This window comes from Festucalex cinctus, chromosome 14 (genome assembly GCF_051991245.1).
Source record: "Festucalex cinctus isolate MCC-2025b chromosome 14, RoL_Fcin_1.0, whole genome shotgun sequence".
NCBI lineage: Eukaryota > Metazoa > Chordata > Actinopteri > Syngnathiformes > Syngnathidae > Festucalex > Festucalex cinctus.
Window position 1 is genome coordinate 294,324 of NC_135424.1, and position 18,300 is coordinate 312,623.

At 48.2% G+C, this 18,300-nt stretch overlaps 1 protein-coding gene across 3 annotated transcripts in view; it reads right to left on the reverse strand.

The window, feature by feature from the left end:
• psda (pleckstrin and Sec7 domain containing a) overlaps window positions 1-17,724 on the reverse strand; it is a 19,434-nt gene extending 1,710 nt beyond the window's left edge. Inside the window, exons 1-19 of one of the 3 annotated variants that reach the window (XM_077495854.1) lie at window positions 17,465-17,696; window positions 15,583-16,907; window positions 13,053-15,190; window positions 12,737-12,845; window positions 12,202-12,416; window positions 11,436-11,590; window positions 11,025-11,235; window positions 10,550-10,740; window positions 8,500-8,661; window positions 8,345-8,425; window positions 7,675-7,787; window positions 7,538-7,596; window positions 7,352-7,441; window positions 4,595-4,638; window positions 4,281-4,462; window positions 3,169-3,239; window positions 2,196-2,353; window positions 932-1,076; window positions 706-858 (exon numbers count right to left, since the gene is read on the reverse strand). In XM_077495854.1, the coding sequence (XP_077351980.1) occupies window positions 706-858; window positions 932-1,076; window positions 2,196-2,353; window positions 3,169-3,239; window positions 4,281-4,462; window positions 4,595-4,638; window positions 7,352-7,441; window positions 7,538-7,596; window positions 7,675-7,787; window positions 8,345-8,425; window positions 8,500-8,661; window positions 10,550-10,740; window positions 11,025-11,235; window positions 11,436-11,590; window positions 12,202-12,416; window positions 12,737-12,845; window positions 13,053-15,044 (4,131 nt within the window). In that variant the 5' untranslated portion in view covers window positions 15,045-15,190; window positions 15,583-16,907; window positions 17,465-17,696. Of the gene's footprint in view, window positions 1-705; window positions 859-931; window positions 1,077-2,195; window positions 2,354-3,168; window positions 3,240-4,280; window positions 4,463-4,594; window positions 4,639-7,351; window positions 7,442-7,537; window positions 7,597-7,674; window positions 7,788-8,344; window positions 8,426-8,499; window positions 8,662-10,549; window positions 10,741-11,024; window positions 11,236-11,434; window positions 11,591-12,201; window positions 12,417-12,736; window positions 12,846-13,052; window positions 15,191-15,582; window positions 17,421-17,464 lie in introns of those variants that run through there. The other 2 variants (XM_077495855.1, XM_077495856.1) reach the window with 2 other exon arrangements.
• Between the last annotated feature and the right edge of the window lie 576 nt (window positions 17,725-18,300).

Consider the following 18,300-nt stretch of genomic DNA (forward strand, 5'->3'; position numbering starts at 1 on the left):
TAAGCCTTAATATTTTTATTTTAATGCTGTTCAAATGTGAAACAGATTGCAAACTGTTTGTGTACAGTGGCTCACGGTTATAAGCCTCAAGTTTTAGATAAATATATTCATACAAATCTTACAGTGTACATGTGTACATGTACAAATTTACTGATAGTATTTTCTAAATTTGAATGGAAAAAAATCGCAACAATCGACTTATAAATTCGTATCGGGATTAATCGGTATCGAATCGTGACCATTCGTATCGGGATTAATCGGTATCGAATCGAATCGTGACCTGTGAATCGTGATACGAATCGAATCGTCAGGTACTAGGCAATTCACACCCCTAATAATTATAGTGTTTCCATTTATTTTAATTGGGCTTAATATTTAAAAAATAAAATAAAATAAATGATCATCCTACTTCAAGGTGCACAAGATGCACTCCAACTTTATTAAGTAAATAAGATTATAAATTCTGTTTGGTCCAAAAGGAAATTACATAATTATCGTGTTTCTATTTTTTAAATTGTTCTTAATATTTTTAAATGCTTAAACATTTTCTTGTTTTGTACCAAACAAATTGCTTGAATAATCGTGATTTCAATTCTTGCCAAAATAATAATGATTATTATTTTTTCCATAATCAAGCAGCCCTAACTTCCACAAATTGTCAACTAAAAATGAAAGCTGAAAACAAAAGGCGTCATGACCCCTTACCTCAAACTCCAAATACTCTCGCCGCGCTTTGTGCTCGTCCAGCTCGCGACCTTTAACCTTGCGCTCCGGCGCGGCGCCACCTCCGCCGACGTGCTCGTCCAGCTCCGAGGACGCCGCCCGGAAACGAGCCTCGTGAGACGACGCCTGCTCTTCCTGCCGCGCAAAACCAAACCAAACAAGTGTCAACCGCTTGGCCGGCAAAATAAAAATGGCGTGTTTGTGCGACCTGCGACAGTTTGGTGGTGGAGCCGGGCAGCAGCGGGCGAGTGAAGCGCTTCTGTGATCCGATGGCGGCCGGGAAGGGCGGCGCCGAGAACATGGCCGCCACCACGTTGATGCGAGTGATCCACGAGCGCATGTCCTCGCACGACCTGACGGGAGGGAGAGAGAGAGAGAGACACGCATGCCTTAGCGGCCTGACGGGCTCGCCGGCCCCCCAAAAGCGCTCCAGGCCCGACGCCCAGCAAAATATCCAAATGTGGGGGGAAAAAAAAGAATTAAAAAAAAAAAAAAAAAAAAAAGAGGGTGAAAAAGCCAAAGATACTCCCACAAGTGCACGAGCGCTAGCTAGCACTAGCTAAGTTAGCTAAATAGCGGACGAAGGGAAAACACAGGAGACAAAATGGTGGGCTGGTCATAACCATTGGAAAGTGGAAACGCTTTAAGTTGAGTGCGCCTTAACTTTCGGACTCCCTGTATATGACTGGATACAAGATGTTCAAGTCACAGGATATAGATCATTGTCTAGCACCCTCTGGTGGATAGATTGTTTTTTTCATTTTCACAAGGTATGTTTTGGCCCTTCTATGTTTCCAATCCGGATAAAGTTGAAAACAGAATCTGCTTGTGAAACGAGTTAATATGGGGAGGAAGTCGATTATCATTAGCAAGTAAGTTCCTCTATGAAGTGTTATGAAAGATTGTTTTTATACATTGCTGTTATGTACCAAAGCACAATATTTTGTTTAGTTTTGTTTTTTTTCCAATATCGTGAGTTTTTTTTGTATCGCCACCCACGTGATAATTATTGTATGCTGACCTTTATATGGTGATCGTGTCATGATGTTTGGATATTATCTTCCATCCCTATTAAATACATGTATGAATTCTATGCTGAAGGAAGCTTGCGTTTTTTCTTCTTTTCTTATTATTTTCTGACTTAGCGAGCGGCCTGGCTGAAGCCCACCTCGACCTTCTGCTAAGTGCCTGCGAGCTCGACATGTCTCACGTGGACGTATAGCGGATGCTTTATGCGGTAGTCTGCTGGTGAGGTGGGAGGAGCAAGATGGCCGCCCTGTGACGTCAATGGCCTGCATATCCAGTCGTGTATACGGGTGAGTGTTCCCATCCTACTGGGTTTTGACTGCCAATGACGTGTGGGGTCCCTCAGGGGTCAACCCTCGCACCCCTTTTGCTGCGTCTGAGCTCAATGGCTTCGCAATGCGCAGAAATAAAGATGACGTGACTTGACGTGACTTGAGGCGACTTACGGCGCCTGCATGAGGAAGACCCTCCAGTCGGCGGTGCGCAGGTAGAAGACGTTGGGCCGCTTGGCGTAGTCGGCGGCCCTCATGGCCAGCGCGTGGTGCAGCGACACGCCGTTGCGCACGTCGTCGTCCGTCAGCTGCCGCTCGGCGCCGTACTCGTCCTGAACGCCACAAACCACACGTCAGCAATTTTTCAAACGCACGCTTCCCTACGTTTTTAGCGCGGGGTCATCTTCCGCGGACTCGCTAATTGTTTTTATAGCGTGCTTTTTTTTTTTTATTAAAAACGTCCCTCCGGGGACTTTCTAACGGCGTCAGTCCCGTCACGCCACAACGTTGCATTCCACAGACAGAAAATATATACTGTGCTGGAAATTGAATTTTTCTCTCTCTAAAAAAAAAAAAAAAAAGACTTTTAATGGAAAAAAAATAATGAAAAAAGAACACATATCCTGAATGAAAAAGCATTAATAATAAACAAAAAATCATACCAAAATGAAAACAGATATAATAACTGAAAAAAATATATATTTATATACTGCATGTGCTGTGTACTGTAAGAAGTAAATAAAAAAACTGAAAAATGAAAACATAAATGATGAATGAAAAAGCATTCATAATAAAGTAACCAAAACAAAACAAAAATAAACATAATAAACAAACACATATATATAATTAATGGATGTATTTGTATTTTTTTTAAATAACGCAGATTTCCATTATGGCAGGTAATTTTTGGAACGAAACGCCCGTCATAAATGAGGGAAGACCCTAATCAATAACTGTTTGGAGAAGCCCCAATTGATGAATTGATCTCCAACGATTTGAGTGAGCAATGCATCTTTTGCAGCTGTAAAAATGATTCCGTTGATCTCAATCAACTTTTTAGTCAATCATTTGATTGACGACTGCAATCAATTATCAATGAATCCTTTGAAGCAAAAGGAGCAAATGAATCAACACCACTTTGACGTACCTTCTGCAGGTAGAGCACTCGACCCCTCAAGGTGGCGTAGAAGGATTTCCAGCCTCGCTTGCCTCGAGACGCTGACAAACAAAAACAAACAAAAAACGTCGTCATCAGCACACATTTCACACTTTCAATGTTTGCTCCGTTTTCTTCAGGCTTGCGTCCCCGTTGCTTGCACATTATTGCCATGATTTATTGCCATTATTGCCATGATTTATTGCCATTATTGCCATGATTTATTGGCATTATTGCCATGATTTATTGCCATTGCAAGACTTCCAAAGCAAAACTCAAAAGTTGGATTTGATTGTTCCAATTTGGAAAGGAAACAAAAGTGACGGAAAGCAAAATTGGACATCTGACGGACAAAAAAAAGGGACGACGTTCTTCCCTCCTTTATCGCCATCATGGAAATATGCCTTCATTTAATAACAACAACAAAATCCCGTTAATTGTATATGTATTTTTTCATGTATTATGTTTTTTCGTTTTGGTTTGATTTGTGATTGATTAGAAATGCTTTTTTATTCATAATATATGTTATTTGTTATTTTTTTCATTTATATTCATTTTTTTCCATTCAAAGTATGTTTTTTCAAATTATTACAGTATACAGCACAGTATATTTTTTAACTTTCTTTCATTTGGTATTATTCTTAATTTATTATGACATTTACAGTCATTTTTTTCCATTAAAAGTATGTTTTGTTTTGTTTTTTTTACTTAGTACAGTATACAGCACTGTATATAATACATGTGTTTTTTTTGGCATGATTTTTAGTTTATTATGAATGCTTTTTCATTGATCATTTATGTTTTTTATTCCCATTCAAAGTATGTGTTTATGTGTTGATGTTTATCTTTTCAGTGTGTGGAGCGACAGGACAGAATTTGTTGGAAAGTTGATGGCCGTACGTCCCCGGTCGGATGTCGGGTTCAAGAGATACGGCCGCGCCAAAAATAAACAAACCAAAAAGGATGTCAAAAAATAATAATAATAATCGACAAAACAGCGAAGGAGGCCGCAAAAGATAAACCAAGGCAGACCGTCAACAACCACATGAAGATGGTCTCATCAGACCACAGACATCCGCGTCCCGTCTGAAGCGCGTTCCTACTTTTCTTTCCGTCGGCGTCGGCGTGGACTTTTCGCACCAGGAAACCGCTCTTGTACAGCTCGCCGTCGGCACGCCGCGCCGCCGCCGCCAGGTGGTTGCCGCCCGCCTCCGCTCGCTTCATGGTGCGGGAGGCCGAGTCCGTCCGACCGTCCGCCGTGGACGTCCGCAACTCCTCCTCGTCGCTGGAGACGCAAACACAAAAACAAACGAGCAAACGCGTCATCTCGCCTTCCCTTGCGAGTCCGTCGACTGCGTGGTCGACTGTTACCATGGCAACCAGACATGGCAGGAAAAAAAAAAAAGAGGAAACTCACATGGTCCACTGCAGTTTGTCCTTCTTGATCGACGCGTACAACGACTGCAAACAAACAAACAAACAAACAAGTTAGCTTAGCGCATCCGACATCGTTTCGTCATGACAACTGGCCATCCGCCAATTGTCATCCGTCCACAACACGGGACGTTCGTCATTGATGGATTGCCAGATTTATTGACCGATTCCGTCAATACTCAGTTAGTCGATTTTCAAAATTTCCCGCCAATTCAGCAGCAAAATAGGACATCCGTCAATCCAACTGGGCATCCGTCAACCGTACACAAAATTGGGACATCCGTCACTGCCAGATTTATTGACAGATTCCATCAATGCTTAGTCAATTTTCAAACTTTACTGTCAATCGTCAGCAAAATGGGACATCCGTCCATCATTGACTGATTGCCAAATTTATTGACGGATTCTGTCAATGCTTAGGGTAGTCGATTTTCAACGTTTCCCGTCAATTCGTGAGTAAAATGGGACATCCGTCAGTGGTTCATCAGTCCAAGTGGCCATCCGTCCGCAAAACGGGACATCCGTCAATGTTTCGTCATTCCAAGTGGCCATCCGTCAATCATCATCCGTCAGCAAAATGGGACATCCGTCAGTGTTTCGTCAGTCCAAGTGGGCATCCGTCCGCAAAACGGGACATCCGTCAATGTTTCGTCATTCCAAGTGGCCATCCGTCCATCATTGATGAAAAGTCCACCTGTGGTTGTTAGCATGTAGCATGTTAGCCTTTTCTTCCCACATGCCAAATCGTTCTCATGTTAGCTTGATTCTTTGCTGGGCGGAGCCCGCGTCTGCATGCGACATGCGATTGGCCGATGTCTTCCTGTTCTACCTTCTCCTTCTTCTTGTCGTTGTTGTGGTCCTTCTTCATCTTCTTCTTCTTCTTCTTCTTGTGATTGGCGTTCCTGGGCGCCTCGTCCTGCGTCTGTCCCAGCAGGTCGGGGAAGGCGAGCGGCTTGAGCGAGCGCGATCGCGGCGTGCGCGAGCGCCGGAACGATTCCGGGTCCCGGGAATCGCGGGCGCTCCGCACCGAGCCCAGCGAGCGCGAGCGCAGGCGGCTGGACGACTGGATGCTGTTGACGCCAATCATGATGTCGACAAAAAACAAACTCAATCAATCAATCAATCAATCAAATGAGCTCCAAAAGTTCTCCCGACACCTTGCGAGATGCCACCTGGCCAGCGTCAGGTGTCGGGAAGGTCTTCTTGAAAGCAGATGAGGTGGGCGTGGTCACATGTGGCAGTCTGCCTCATGAAGCTTCCTCCGTGCCACGCCCCCCACTGCAGAGCATTCAGCGGCCGCCTAAAATGGCCGCCGTTGGTTTGGATTGGGACTCATTGCAAATGTCTTCCTCCTGCATGAAAACGCTCTTCCTCCTGCTCCTCCTCTTCCTCTGGCGCCGTGAGGAGAGTGACGAGGCGAGACGCTCGCTCGCTCGCTCGCTCTCTTTCTTTCTTTCTTGCTCGTCCTTCTCACTGCGCATTTTCCCCCCAACAGCTGCAGCCAATAAGGATGCAGGACGGCAGTGGCCGCCGCCCCCTCAGCTGTCAATCGTGCAGGACGTGTTGGCTAAGTATTGCAGGTGGGGTGGGGGTGGGGGGGGTCATTGTCGTGACAGGTGTTCCTAATGTTTTGTCTCTTCTTTGGGGGCAAGAGTGGCCGCATAACATTCTGCCCAACTTGTTTCTTTGAAATCCACACGTGCTCATGCTGAAGACGATCGTTTCACACGCGAATGTGCGAATGTGTGCATGCATCATTTCCATAGGAGCGTTAGGAGCGTGACCATATATCGATAATCGTGATCAATCCTGACGCCTACGCAAGTATGGCGACATTCCTATGCGGCAACGAATACGGCTTCATTGTTGATGACTTATTGTGCAATGACTTGGCGGGCCACTAGGGGGAGCGCTTCGGAAGAGTGGCAGGGAAATGGACGCAAGTCAGAAGAAGAAGAAGAAGTGCTCTGACATTTATCCCACTCAGTTTTGCAGACGTTTCCATGAAAAATGTGTATTATATCTTCAATTTGAAAACATATTTTTTGTTTTTGAAGCACACAAATTCTGAGAAATATTAATATTTATTTAATTGGATTTAATATTTAAAGCGATACTTGGAACCATTTTCAGCATTAAAAAGTTCACATTTTGTCAATATTTAATGTGGTCATGTCATTATTTTTTACGTACAATCAATACCTTTAAAAAGTCATTTTTCTCGACTTTTTTTGTCGACTGATGATGACATCACCTGTGCTCATGACCAATCATGGCTCAGTTTACCGAGCAAACCCAGAAAACAGGTGAGCCATGATTGGCTCAGCACGGGTGATGTCATCATCAGTCGACAAAAAAAGTCGAGAAAAATGACTTTTTAAAGGTATTGATTGTACATGAAAAATAATGAAGTTATCAAATTCATTGTGGACAAAATATGAACTTTTCACTGCTGAAAAGTCTCTTGAATTAATTTGAATTCCTTTTGCAATGTCACACAAAAAAATGGTGTCACTGTTTCTAAAATGAAGCAATTGACATGACAAATGTGTTGACAGAACGTGCTGTCTGCATTTGTTGAAAAAAAACAAACAGTTTCTTTCAACATCAGTTTATGTCTCTAATGTTGTTTTATCGTAGATGGATTTATCATCTGACCAATATATCGTCAGATAATCGTCATGGTGACGCTTTCCCACCCTGAGCAGTGACTGTGCGGTTTTGTTGTTGTTTTTTTTACCTTGAGCATATCTTTGGGAAAATCTTTCCCATCATTCAGACCTTCCAGGTTGGAGATGAACTGACTGCACGACATCCTCTTGCCCACATTCTGACACACGGACAGACGGACGGACGGACGGGCAGACGGGTAAGGAACTTGTTCCCGACAAGTGTCTGCCAGCGCCGAGCTGTCATTGGCACTCACGTTTCCATGGAGATCGACATTGAGCAGCATCAGCGCGCAAGTCAGCGTGTGGATGCTGTCTGAGGGAAGACGACAGCGAGATGAGGCGCGCGCGCGCGTGTGCGTGCGTGTGCGTGCGTGCGTGCGTGAGCGCGTACCTTGGGCGGCGCGGCCGCCGGGGTTGCAGGCCACGTATCTTCTGGAAAAGTGAGCCAGGACGCGCTCGCGCTCCTGACTTTCTCCCGTCAGGGTCAACTTGCTGAGGAAGCTTCTGCGAGGAAGACGATGATGACGTCGTCAAGCAACATTATTAGACTTTCGGGAATTTGCCATTTTAGCTACTTTGGAGTTTCATTTTGACTTCATTGTGATTTTCTGGGTGCTTCTGTTAGTTTTTATTCGTTTTAGTTATTTACTAAATGCTTTTTAGTTAGTTCAGTATGAGCTTTTTTTTTTTTTACTTGATATGCAACGTGTAGCTGCACATGACGAATACATAGTGAGTGCACATGTTGGAGCTTGTTGAAATACTGTCATTGTGCATTCAATTGTTTTACATAAAAGTGATGAGAGAAAATTGGATGTGAAATCGTTTTAGATCCAAAATGTTCCACATTATTTGCTGACAAAAAAAAATGTACACGGGTAAAATGATTGTCCTGAAGATTTTTCTTGAATGCTAAAATGCTCAATTTATAGTTGACTAATAATAGACTAAATGAAATTATTTGATATATATTACTATTATAGTTTTATCTGAAAAAAAAAAAAAAAGATGGTTTCGTTGGAGTAAAATAAAGACTAAAATGCAGACGACATTTTCCCAACCTGAGCGCTCGGTCGATGGTGAGGCCTTCAAAGTGGAAGTTGGCCAGATATTCTTCCGCCACCATCTGACTGAAGTCGTTGCTGCGGAGACACGCACGTTAGTCGCGCACGCGCACGCACACGCACGTGGGCGGGCACCGACGTCCCCGACCGACTTCTTGCTGAGGTGCGCGGACACGTCCGACTTGCGGAAGCCTTGCAGCCGATGGAGGCGCTCGGCGAGGCGTCTGGCGGCCCGCGGGTCGGCCTCGGCGCCGGCGCCGTCGTCGGCCTGCGGGCGCGGCGGCTCGGGGGGGCGGGGCGCCGCCGCGCGTTCCCTGGAAACAACGCATTTCACAAAGTCAGACTTTCTAACTTTTCTTCGGCGAGTGTGCGTTGGACATGCGGTTGCCATGGCAACCCCGCATCAAGGTCACACGAAGGATGTGAGAATGTCACGATGAAGGCGGATGTGTCCCGTCTTCCCATTGGCCGGCATGCGTCCGGCCCCCCGGCTGAGGTCGTGTTTGCGCAAACAGGAAGTCGACAGCGCGCAGGCAGGAAATACTCGCGTGCGCTTGCTCGCCCTCGTCCCGCCGCCATGTCGGCGTCACGGCAACTCAACGCGGCATCCAAAGCGCAACACGGCTCCTCCCACCTCAAGTCGTGTTGCATTCCAGGAAGCTGGGAATGCAAACTGGCGGTAAACGTAAACAACAGAGATGTCTGATTCCGATCATTGTTTGTTCTTCTCACTGATCTATATATATGACTGGATAGCCAAAAACAAAGGACATTTTTTGCTATAATTATTGTTCGTTTTGGCAACATAAAATTCAGTTTCAGTTAGTTGTCCTTTTTTTTTAAAAAAGCATTTTGTTTTTTTTATTTGATTTTATAAACAAAATTGTTTCTTGAATTTGAGTTTTAGTTCAGTAAAATAACCTTGAGGAAACAACAAAGATGGCTGATTGCAATTCTCACTGATGATCTATATACATGACTGGATTGGCGACTTCCCGCTTTGCTCAAATGCAACATGAACCAAACTGAAACTTCTTCCTTCTCTTACACGCCAACAAATAAATACTAAATAAATAAATACTAATGATCGTGCACGGACAAAACATATTTGGTCAAAAGTGAAATTGCAACTGGTCCAACGGTCTGACCTGTAGACGGCGGGCGGGGCCTGGAGGTGGGCGTCCTCCAGGGTCCCGCCCCCCCAGCACAGCAGGTAGTGCGCCATGTCAGCATGGCCGGCGTGTGATGTCGTCCGTATCCATGGCAACCACCCACATCACCACATCTTCTTCTTCTTCAAGTCCTTCTTGTCCTTTTTTCTTTCCTTCAACTTTTGCTGTTCCGTCGCCGTCGCCGCTCGTTCGTCCGGCGGTCGGGCTGATGTTGCGTCGTCCACGCCACTGCGGAAGACTTTCCTCCGTCCGTCCGTCCGTCCCTCCGTCCGCCACTGCTTCTTCTTCTTCTTTGTGCGCTTGCAGGAAGTTGACATCAAGTCTCCGTCAATCACATCTGCTGCTTCTTTTTCTTTGTGGGACTTTCCCTCCTCAAGTTGATGTGCCTGCAGGGGGCGGGGCCTGCTGGCGTTTCCTCGGGCCTGCCTGCAATTCCAACTTTGTGAGACGGACCGCACCCGACAAAACGGATGTCGGTCTACACAAACGTCCTTGCTCCGTTCATTCATGTTTTGTTTTGTTTTCCTCTCATAAGGAAACACACAGCGACAGGCTTCATCTCTGGTGCCACCAGGTGGTTGAGCTGTGTTACTGCAGTACTGCAGTATTGGAATTCCTCTTTTTTTCCTCCAAAAAACTTATTTTTTGTAGTAAAGTGAAATAATCACACGGAGGTCACCAACAAGTCACAAGAACATACTGGGAAAAAAAAGCATCCAAATAGCAGCAATTGACGAGTACGCACGCTAACGTCATGAAATTCAACAGCAAGTTTTGAAGACAAAACCTGAACATGCGGATGAAAGTGCGTTAATGAGTTCATCTGATTCCTTGATTGACTGAAAAAAATAGTCAACAAATTAATTGGTGCCCTACATTTGTCACTACCCACAATGCATTTGCGCTGTGTATCATATGCACGCACGCATTCCATAGACGTGCGTTTCGCTTGAAACGTGTCGTGAGGTGTTGCCCCGCCCCCCAAAAAAAGCTGCTGGTGCCAATACCACACAGGTGGCCAATCACTCACCTGGCGGCGTTGCTGCGGAGCGACGGCGCCGAGCTGGCTTTGTGGAAGCCGTCTTTCAGGATGGAGGGCCGCCCCGGCTCCTTCTCCCATCCGGTCCGGCCCGGAGCAGAGCGCTCGTCCCGGGAGGAGATTTCCGAGCGGCCGGCCAAACTCAGCTCGATGATGTTCTTGGCGCTCTCGCAGATTTGACTCTGCACGCACAAAACACAGTCGCAAACTTCAACCAGCACAAAAATAATCGCCACATGCAAACTGCCGCGATCATAACAAAAAACAATCAACAGTTCAAACACAACAAGCAAAGTCAAAAACAACAGAGACAAAGAAACAAAAGTCAGAAATGCAACAAGCAGAAAGAAGCGACAAACACAGAAGACAGAAAAGGAAAAGAAAGCGACTGTCAGGTCAAAGGGCAAAGAAAGGACACGATGGAAAAGCAACAGGTCGCAGTCAGCCAAGATCAAGAGAATGGGACCTGGATTTCCGGGGTGAGCGTGGGCAGGTCAAAGGTGAAGACGGCCGTGGATCCCGAGGTGAGAAGGTCCACGCTGTCCAGGCTGCTGTAGGACGTCCCTTTGGCCCGGTGGCCCTCCATGATGCTTTCAAAATGGCGGCTGAAAGAATCCAGGTGGCTGTCGGAGGGCTGGCGGGGGACGTCGGCGCCCGCCGCCGCCGCCGCCGCCGTCCTGAACACAAAGACGTGCTCAGCATTGGACGGCCGACCGCAATCATCGTTTCATTCCCATTTTCACATTTCCAAAAAGAAAATCCCGCTGAAGCCGAAAGACGACAAGGCAGACGACAGTCGTCATCATCCCTCACACGTCACGCTTGACTTTTTGCGCCAACAACACTACTAAACGCGACTCCCAACTTGACCTCTCACCCCTTCAGCAACAGACTGAAGTCAGCGTCACGGTGGGCGGCGGCCATCTGTTGTTGCATGCAAACGCCGGCCCGCGTCACCGTCGCGTCCTCCCCCTCCTCCGTCGGCGCCGTCCCTCCGGAAGGATCCGCGTCGGCTGCCTGCGCCCGCATCACCTGTGTCAAGATGGTCATCATCGTTACAACAGCTGAGTCACCTGAGACATTCATGAACACCTGTATTGCCAGCAAAACAACTGGCACACTCGTTTTTTTTCACCCCCAGTGGTCACAATCAGAATTACCCTCAGGGACCTCAACTCGTGCAAACTTTACATTGTTATAATGACGGCGGAAGGCTCGCCTATCAGTGTATGCACAGTGACACGAATGAACAGAAAAATAGCGCCCGGCGGTAATGGCGTCTGACTTTTGGGTTTTGTGATGCAAACGTATCACTCTTTTGAACACAAATTGTTTTTCGAAGAAAAACGCTTTATTTCCGTGTCCCCGGCCAACTTGCCGGACTACTTTCGTCTTGACCAAAACGGGACCAGAACTCGTGTCGGGGTCAGTCGGTGCTGATCACACACCACTGGAGGTGAGGATGCGTTACAGATTCATGTCAAAAAATCCAAACTTTTACCGAGAATTCTGCTGGAAGAATGTTTTGATTACAGCAGTCCAAAAAAGACATTGAGATGCATGAATCTTCCGATGTAAGAATCCAAATGTAGCAACATAGCAAAATCAATGACGTGATCATTTTGTTATTGACGTGACGTCACCTCATCCAGATCGGTTTCTCGGTAGCAGCGCAGCGGAACGCGGTCCAGATCCGTCTCAGAGTATTTGAGGCTGCGCCGGACCACGGCCGTCTCGGGGGCCGAGCCGCCGCCGTGGCAGGTCAGCAGCTCCACCTCCATCTGCCGCACCGGCTGACGGCTTGACCTTGGACCCCGGACGGCGCCGCCCGGTGAGGGCGTGCCGGGCGGAGGGACGCCTGAATTCAAGACGACAACCGGCACACGTGAATCGTCGCTCGCGACACGCGTTACGTGTTTGATTGGACATGTTATGTGACATTATGTAGCGAATCCGTTAGCAGTTGTCGGCGTTAAAGGACATGAGAAGCTAGCAATAGCGCTGCTGAGCTTGAGCCAATTAGCTTTGACGCCTGAACAACCTGAACACCGCAAAAAACAGACTGATGAATATTCATAAGTGACTTCAACCAGCAGCGAAGTCACTGTGGCATGCAAATGATATGTAAATGTGTCTGGTTGCGCTAACGTGCTACGATGATCTCTTCTTCTTCTTCACCTTTATCGCTGCAGCCTTCCTGACTCTGTGCTCCAAACAGGAAGTTCCACTTGGCTTGGGCGATTTTCTGTGACCTGGAAGTCGGACTTGCGGCTGAACTTAAGCCGGACTGCAGCGTGAAAAAGGTCAAGAAAGATGTGGTGTTAAACTATTGAAAATAGTCAAACAGGTGTTAGCTCAACACTAAAATGAGAGTTTGCCTGACTTTTTCTTTTGTTTGATTACAATGAGAGCATGTAAAAAGCTAGCTCAGCACGGCAGACGTTAGCTAGTATGTTAGCTAGCACTGAGGTCCAAAGGTGAGCGAAACCCCGACCTGGATCCCGGAGCCCGAATCGCAGCTGGACTGGCTGCCGGTTTCGGGAGACACGCTTCCTTCTCCCGAGCTTCCCGTCAACCCGCTGGACCTCCAACGGGATGTCCCGCCGACCTTGTTGAGATCCTGGACATCCTCCTGCCGAGTTGCGGACAAACGTGCAACCGGTCTGCCTTGATCCTGTCCTGCCTTGTCTTCGGCCTTCGTACTCAAACTCTCTTCTTTGGCTCTGGATCCAAAACGTCTGGACTTGTCCTTACAGACCTGCAGCCTGTCTTGGACTCGGACCGGACTCTTCCTCGTGAGCGCCTGCTGTGAGGAAACCTCGGCTGTTTGGCAGGAGAGGAGTCCACTGGAGGTTTTGGGACTGCTGGCCTCCAAGCATGAAGGTCTGCGGTCTCCAGCGGAGCGTGCGGGCCGGTGGTGCCGACCGGCGTAAGAACTCTGCTCCCGGCATGGGGTCAAGGCAGGCGAATGAGAAGTCGCGGGTGCGCCGAGTCCCTTCCTGGTCGAGACAGGTGAGACGCTTTCTGCTTGGAGTTGAAGTTTGGATTTGTCCGGCTTCCATCTTGGGTCCGCTTTGTTCTCCTGCGGCGGCTCCGTGGAGATGGAGAGGTCCTCGCCAAGACCGGAATATTGTTGGCTCTTTCGTAGCAACGACTCGCCGATACTTGGACTGGTAGACCTCAAAGACTCTGTTGGGGAAGGCGTTGGAGAAGGACTTTGTCGTTCCAAAAAAATGTCGGCGCTGGAAAGCGGGGAGGACCTTCTGGCACCATTTGCGGTTCCACTGCTACTCGGAACATCATGCTGGATATCCGTGGGACGTGCAGTTGGTAAAGGTGGTCGAGAACTGCTGGGAAGTCTGCAACTGTGATCCCCCAGCCAGGGCGACCGCTGGATCTGGAGCGCGCTATGAGAATGGCGCCCCGGCGTGTGGGCACACAACCGATGGGAGGCGGGGCTTCGTGCAAAGCCGTTGGCCGAGTTCTGACAGACATCGCCATCCGGGTCTCGGAGCTGTGCGTTGGATGGCAAAGTGAGGGTACTGTGGGGCGGCAGCACGGGTGACCCCGCCCACGAGCGGCAGGCGGGCGACCCGCGGTGTTGTGGCAGAGTTGGGTCGTACTTCCCGTCGCCGCGACCCGCAAAGCGACGCCTTAGCTCCGGAGAGCCGAACTCCTCCAAGGCTCGGTAGGTGGCGTCCTGAGCAACCGTGTCTCTGTGCAGGAACGGAGAAGCGTGATTGGTCAAAGGCCGATGGTGCACGGGGCAGGGTTCCGCCTGTCTGACAGAAGCGCGAGATCCGAACGGGTCGCTCAGTCGCTTCCTCAGGTGGGAGGGCACAAAGTGCTCGTCCCTACCGGGCCCATTTTGGCACAGGGAAGGACGGCGGCCAGCCATCATGTGAACGTTGGATTTCTCAATATAGCCGAAGGTCACCACGGACGTCGTCCTCTCCTGACCGCCGGACCCTTGGACATCGCAGGACCGGCGCAGGCAAGTGGGGGTCGAAGGTGCGGTCATGCGCCCAAACGGCGGAGGCGCATTGCTAACCGAGCGCCGTGGATAGGGGGACCCGTCCGACGATGGCGCCAGAGCTGAGTACCGGGGCCCTTGCCTGGCTGTAAGCACCTCAAGTAAGTCCTCAAAGGTGTTTGGTAGCACGTGGTCCTGCTGGAAGTACCCCGAGGACTCTGGGCTGTCCGAGCGCCGGCCCTGAGGGCTGACCGAGTGCCTGGAGGACGAGCTGGACGGCGGCGAGCTGTGCCGCCCGCCGTGCGCTCGCCAGCGGCTGTGCGGAGACAGGTCCGGACTCGGGTTGGGGCTGGAGAGGGCCGAGCTCCGTTGAGAGTGAGGGAGAACATCCGGGCACTGGAGGATCAGGTGACTCCTTGCGTCATCGCCCGTGGCGGGAACCCTTCCTTCCTCGTCCTCACCCGCAGACCGCACTTCCACGTACAAGTGCAGCACCTTTCCCGACTGGGACATTTTGACAACCCCCGAAAGCCCCGCCCCCCCGAGCTCCTTTGCCGATGTCCCTGGACCTACTGGTCCGCAATGAAATGCCAAAGGCTTGGAAGAGGGTCCGAGGTGGCGCTGGAGCACCGGCAAGGTTCGGCTGTCATTTTGTCAAGCTGCAGAAGAAGAAGAAATGTTCTCATTAGATCTCAACAGACGACATGGCAACGTGACACGTCTGGTTCCGAGAGGTTCTGAAACAAAACAAGTAAACAAAGGAAGCAAAAACAAAGGCACAAACTCCATTTGATATATGTTACTAATTTAAAGAAACGTCAATCGGCCATTAACATCCAAACTGACTGACTGAATGCAAGTGAAGGAACACTTGAACTCTGAACTCACTTCGCTGACACACACGGAGATAAGAAGAGGCTTAGTGCACAAATAGAAGGCTAATAGGATTCCTCAAATTCTCTCACACACGTACACAAAGACACGCACGCACGCACACTTCGAGGCAGACGACCTAATGGTGACGTTACCACAAGTGTGGACGTTAGCTTACCTGCGTGTCCTCTACTGTCATGTCCTCTGAGTTGCCGTGGCAACGCGCAGGCTCATCCTCATCTCTCACTTGTTGTGTGCGCCCTCGGCTCCGCCTCTTCCTCCTTTTATCAATCAGCCTTACCCCGCCTCTTTTCCCTCTCTGGGCCGCCTGCCAGCCAATGGCGCGCGCCAATGACAGATGGCGCAAGGCCGCTTAGCTGCCGGTGTGTGCGGGGGGGAGGAGTCTCATTTCTGAACACACCTGCACGTGCATGGCCACGCCCCCAGCTATCATGTCACACAGTGCTAACTCCCTCCACATAACAAGGCGGGGCCGTCTGCTCAACCAATCATCAGCGTCACTTACTTGAGGCATTCAAGGGCCGTCGGAATTCACAGATTGCACTTCAATCCAAGCGGATTCCCATTTTACAGCACATTCGTGTCACACGTGAGCTTGGTTCAACACTCAGATTTGTTGTCTGGATGTGCCCTGCGATTGACTGGCGACCAGTCTGGGGTGTACCTGGCCCAAATTCAGCTGGAAAGGGCTCCAGAGCGACAGAAAATAGAAGGCCGAATAATAAAAACTATTTTCATCATCTTTCACACGAGCTGGTAACTAGGGATGTCACGATCATGGCAACATCGTGATATCGCGATATTAAAAGTGCCGCGACATCATCGTCGTCATGTCACAATATTAAAAACAGCACATCTGTTTAAAAAAAAAGTCGAGTTGACTTCTATTTGTGCAGTTCTAGCACCATCTGGTGGCTAATATTTTAGTGCAGTCTAATTTTCACAAGGCATGTTTTGGCCCTTCTATATTTGAAATCCACGCTATTGGTCAGATGAATAATAAGTAATATGCTTGGGACAGAGTTCATATGTGGAGGAACTCAATGTGTGCTTGCTTTATTTTGATATTTTTCATTGTTGTAATGTACAAAGGTGCAATATTGTTTTGTTTTTTTCAGTACGAGTTATTTTATTTATTAATATTGTGACTTTTTTTGTATCGCCAACATCCCCACAATATGGTGATAATTATGGTATCGTGACCTTCATATGGTGATAATATGGTATGGTGATGTTTGTCTATCTTTCCATCCCCACTCGTAACGCGTCGCTCACATTTCGGGGGGGCGACGAGGTTGTTGACGAGGTCATCGCCGCAACCTTTCATCAGTCGCTCAACTTGACTCCATCACGCTCCAAAATGAGGTGTTCAAAAATGTTCTTCCGGATCCGCACCGGTTTCCAGATCAGCTCCAGTTCCCGCTTCTAGACCGCATCCGGGTCGGGGCCATATCGGTTCCGCATCCGTGACAGTGGAGTCGCCTGTGAGGAATTCCACAACTTTGGCTTTGGGCGTCATCGTGTGTTGAAAACAGGTGGTTCCGAAGTCCAAATGCAGTCGTCATCCATCAAAGCAACACGTCCACTTGCAATGCCATCCAATGACCAATTTAAAAAATAAAACATGATCAATAATGCACGCCAGCAAACAAACGAGTCACCAGAATCAAGCCAACGATTTGATTGCGATTGAGACGAACATTCGACTGGACCGTGTCCAATTTCAATTACAATAGGTTGAGTTCATTCCAAGTGGATCTGATGATACTGCAAGTGCTCCAAATTGCACGACAGCATGTCCAACAAGTTCCAGTCACCACAAGTGGTCCAAATTCAAGACTACGACTACAACCACAACAGGTCCAAACTGTACTATAGAACGTGACTTGGCCCACATTCAAGCAGAACGCGTCCAAGTTCAACTCGAGCACGTTCATGTTGTACTACAACAAAGTCCAAATTCAAAAAAAAAAAAAAAGGCAGTTCCGATTTGGGTTCGACCGGAGCAGTCAGTCAGTCGTCTTGTACGTCGGACTCACCTCGGACCGGGTGCTGGTGGGGGGTGTTGGGACGGAGGGGGCGAGGCGAGGGAAGGGAAGGGGAACAAGCCGGGGCGGGTCTGGCCGGGTCAGAACTCAGAACCCGTTTTGCTGGCGCCGGTTCTGTTTCGGTATCCGTCAGGCTGGCGGCAAAGTTGACATTCTTGTCCAAACTGTCTCCACGGTGACTTCTACTTCCGCGTCTGATGCGTGACGTCACCGTGACGCGACCGTGCAGGAGTCGTAACCTTCCTAATCGTTCGAAAACATTTGAAAACGCAGTGAGAAAAACAAATCATCACTGCTTTTGTTTTAAATTTTACTATGCGTATTTCGTATTTGTTTATTTTTGTATTTATTTATGTAGCGAATGCAAAGTCCTCACCCCAGCCAAGCAGTTGCCTCCTGGTTTGCTGTGTGGACGGCACTATTTGACAATTATTTTCATATTTGATTTATTTATGCACTTAAATGTTCGTCTTGGGGATCCAATTCCAAAGCCATTTTGAATAGATTTGCTCTTTAACTAATAACCAATCAATATAAAGATGAAATTACTTTTGTTTCAGATTCGGATCACACCACCTCACCAAAACACTGCTACGTACTATCTTGTGGCCCCTCCTCCAAATAACTCTTTGGCACAATCATTTTTGTGTACTTTGAAATAAACCTCTGCAGAGGAGTTTACACTTACTTCTTGTGAGCAGTGTGAGCACCACTGCCACCTACTGGAGAGAATAAGAGAATATGCAATTACACCTCGAGAAAAGCTCATCAAAATGCTTTGAAATCGACTTCAAAAGGTCACCAAAACGTTCCCTAAAAGCGTCGAG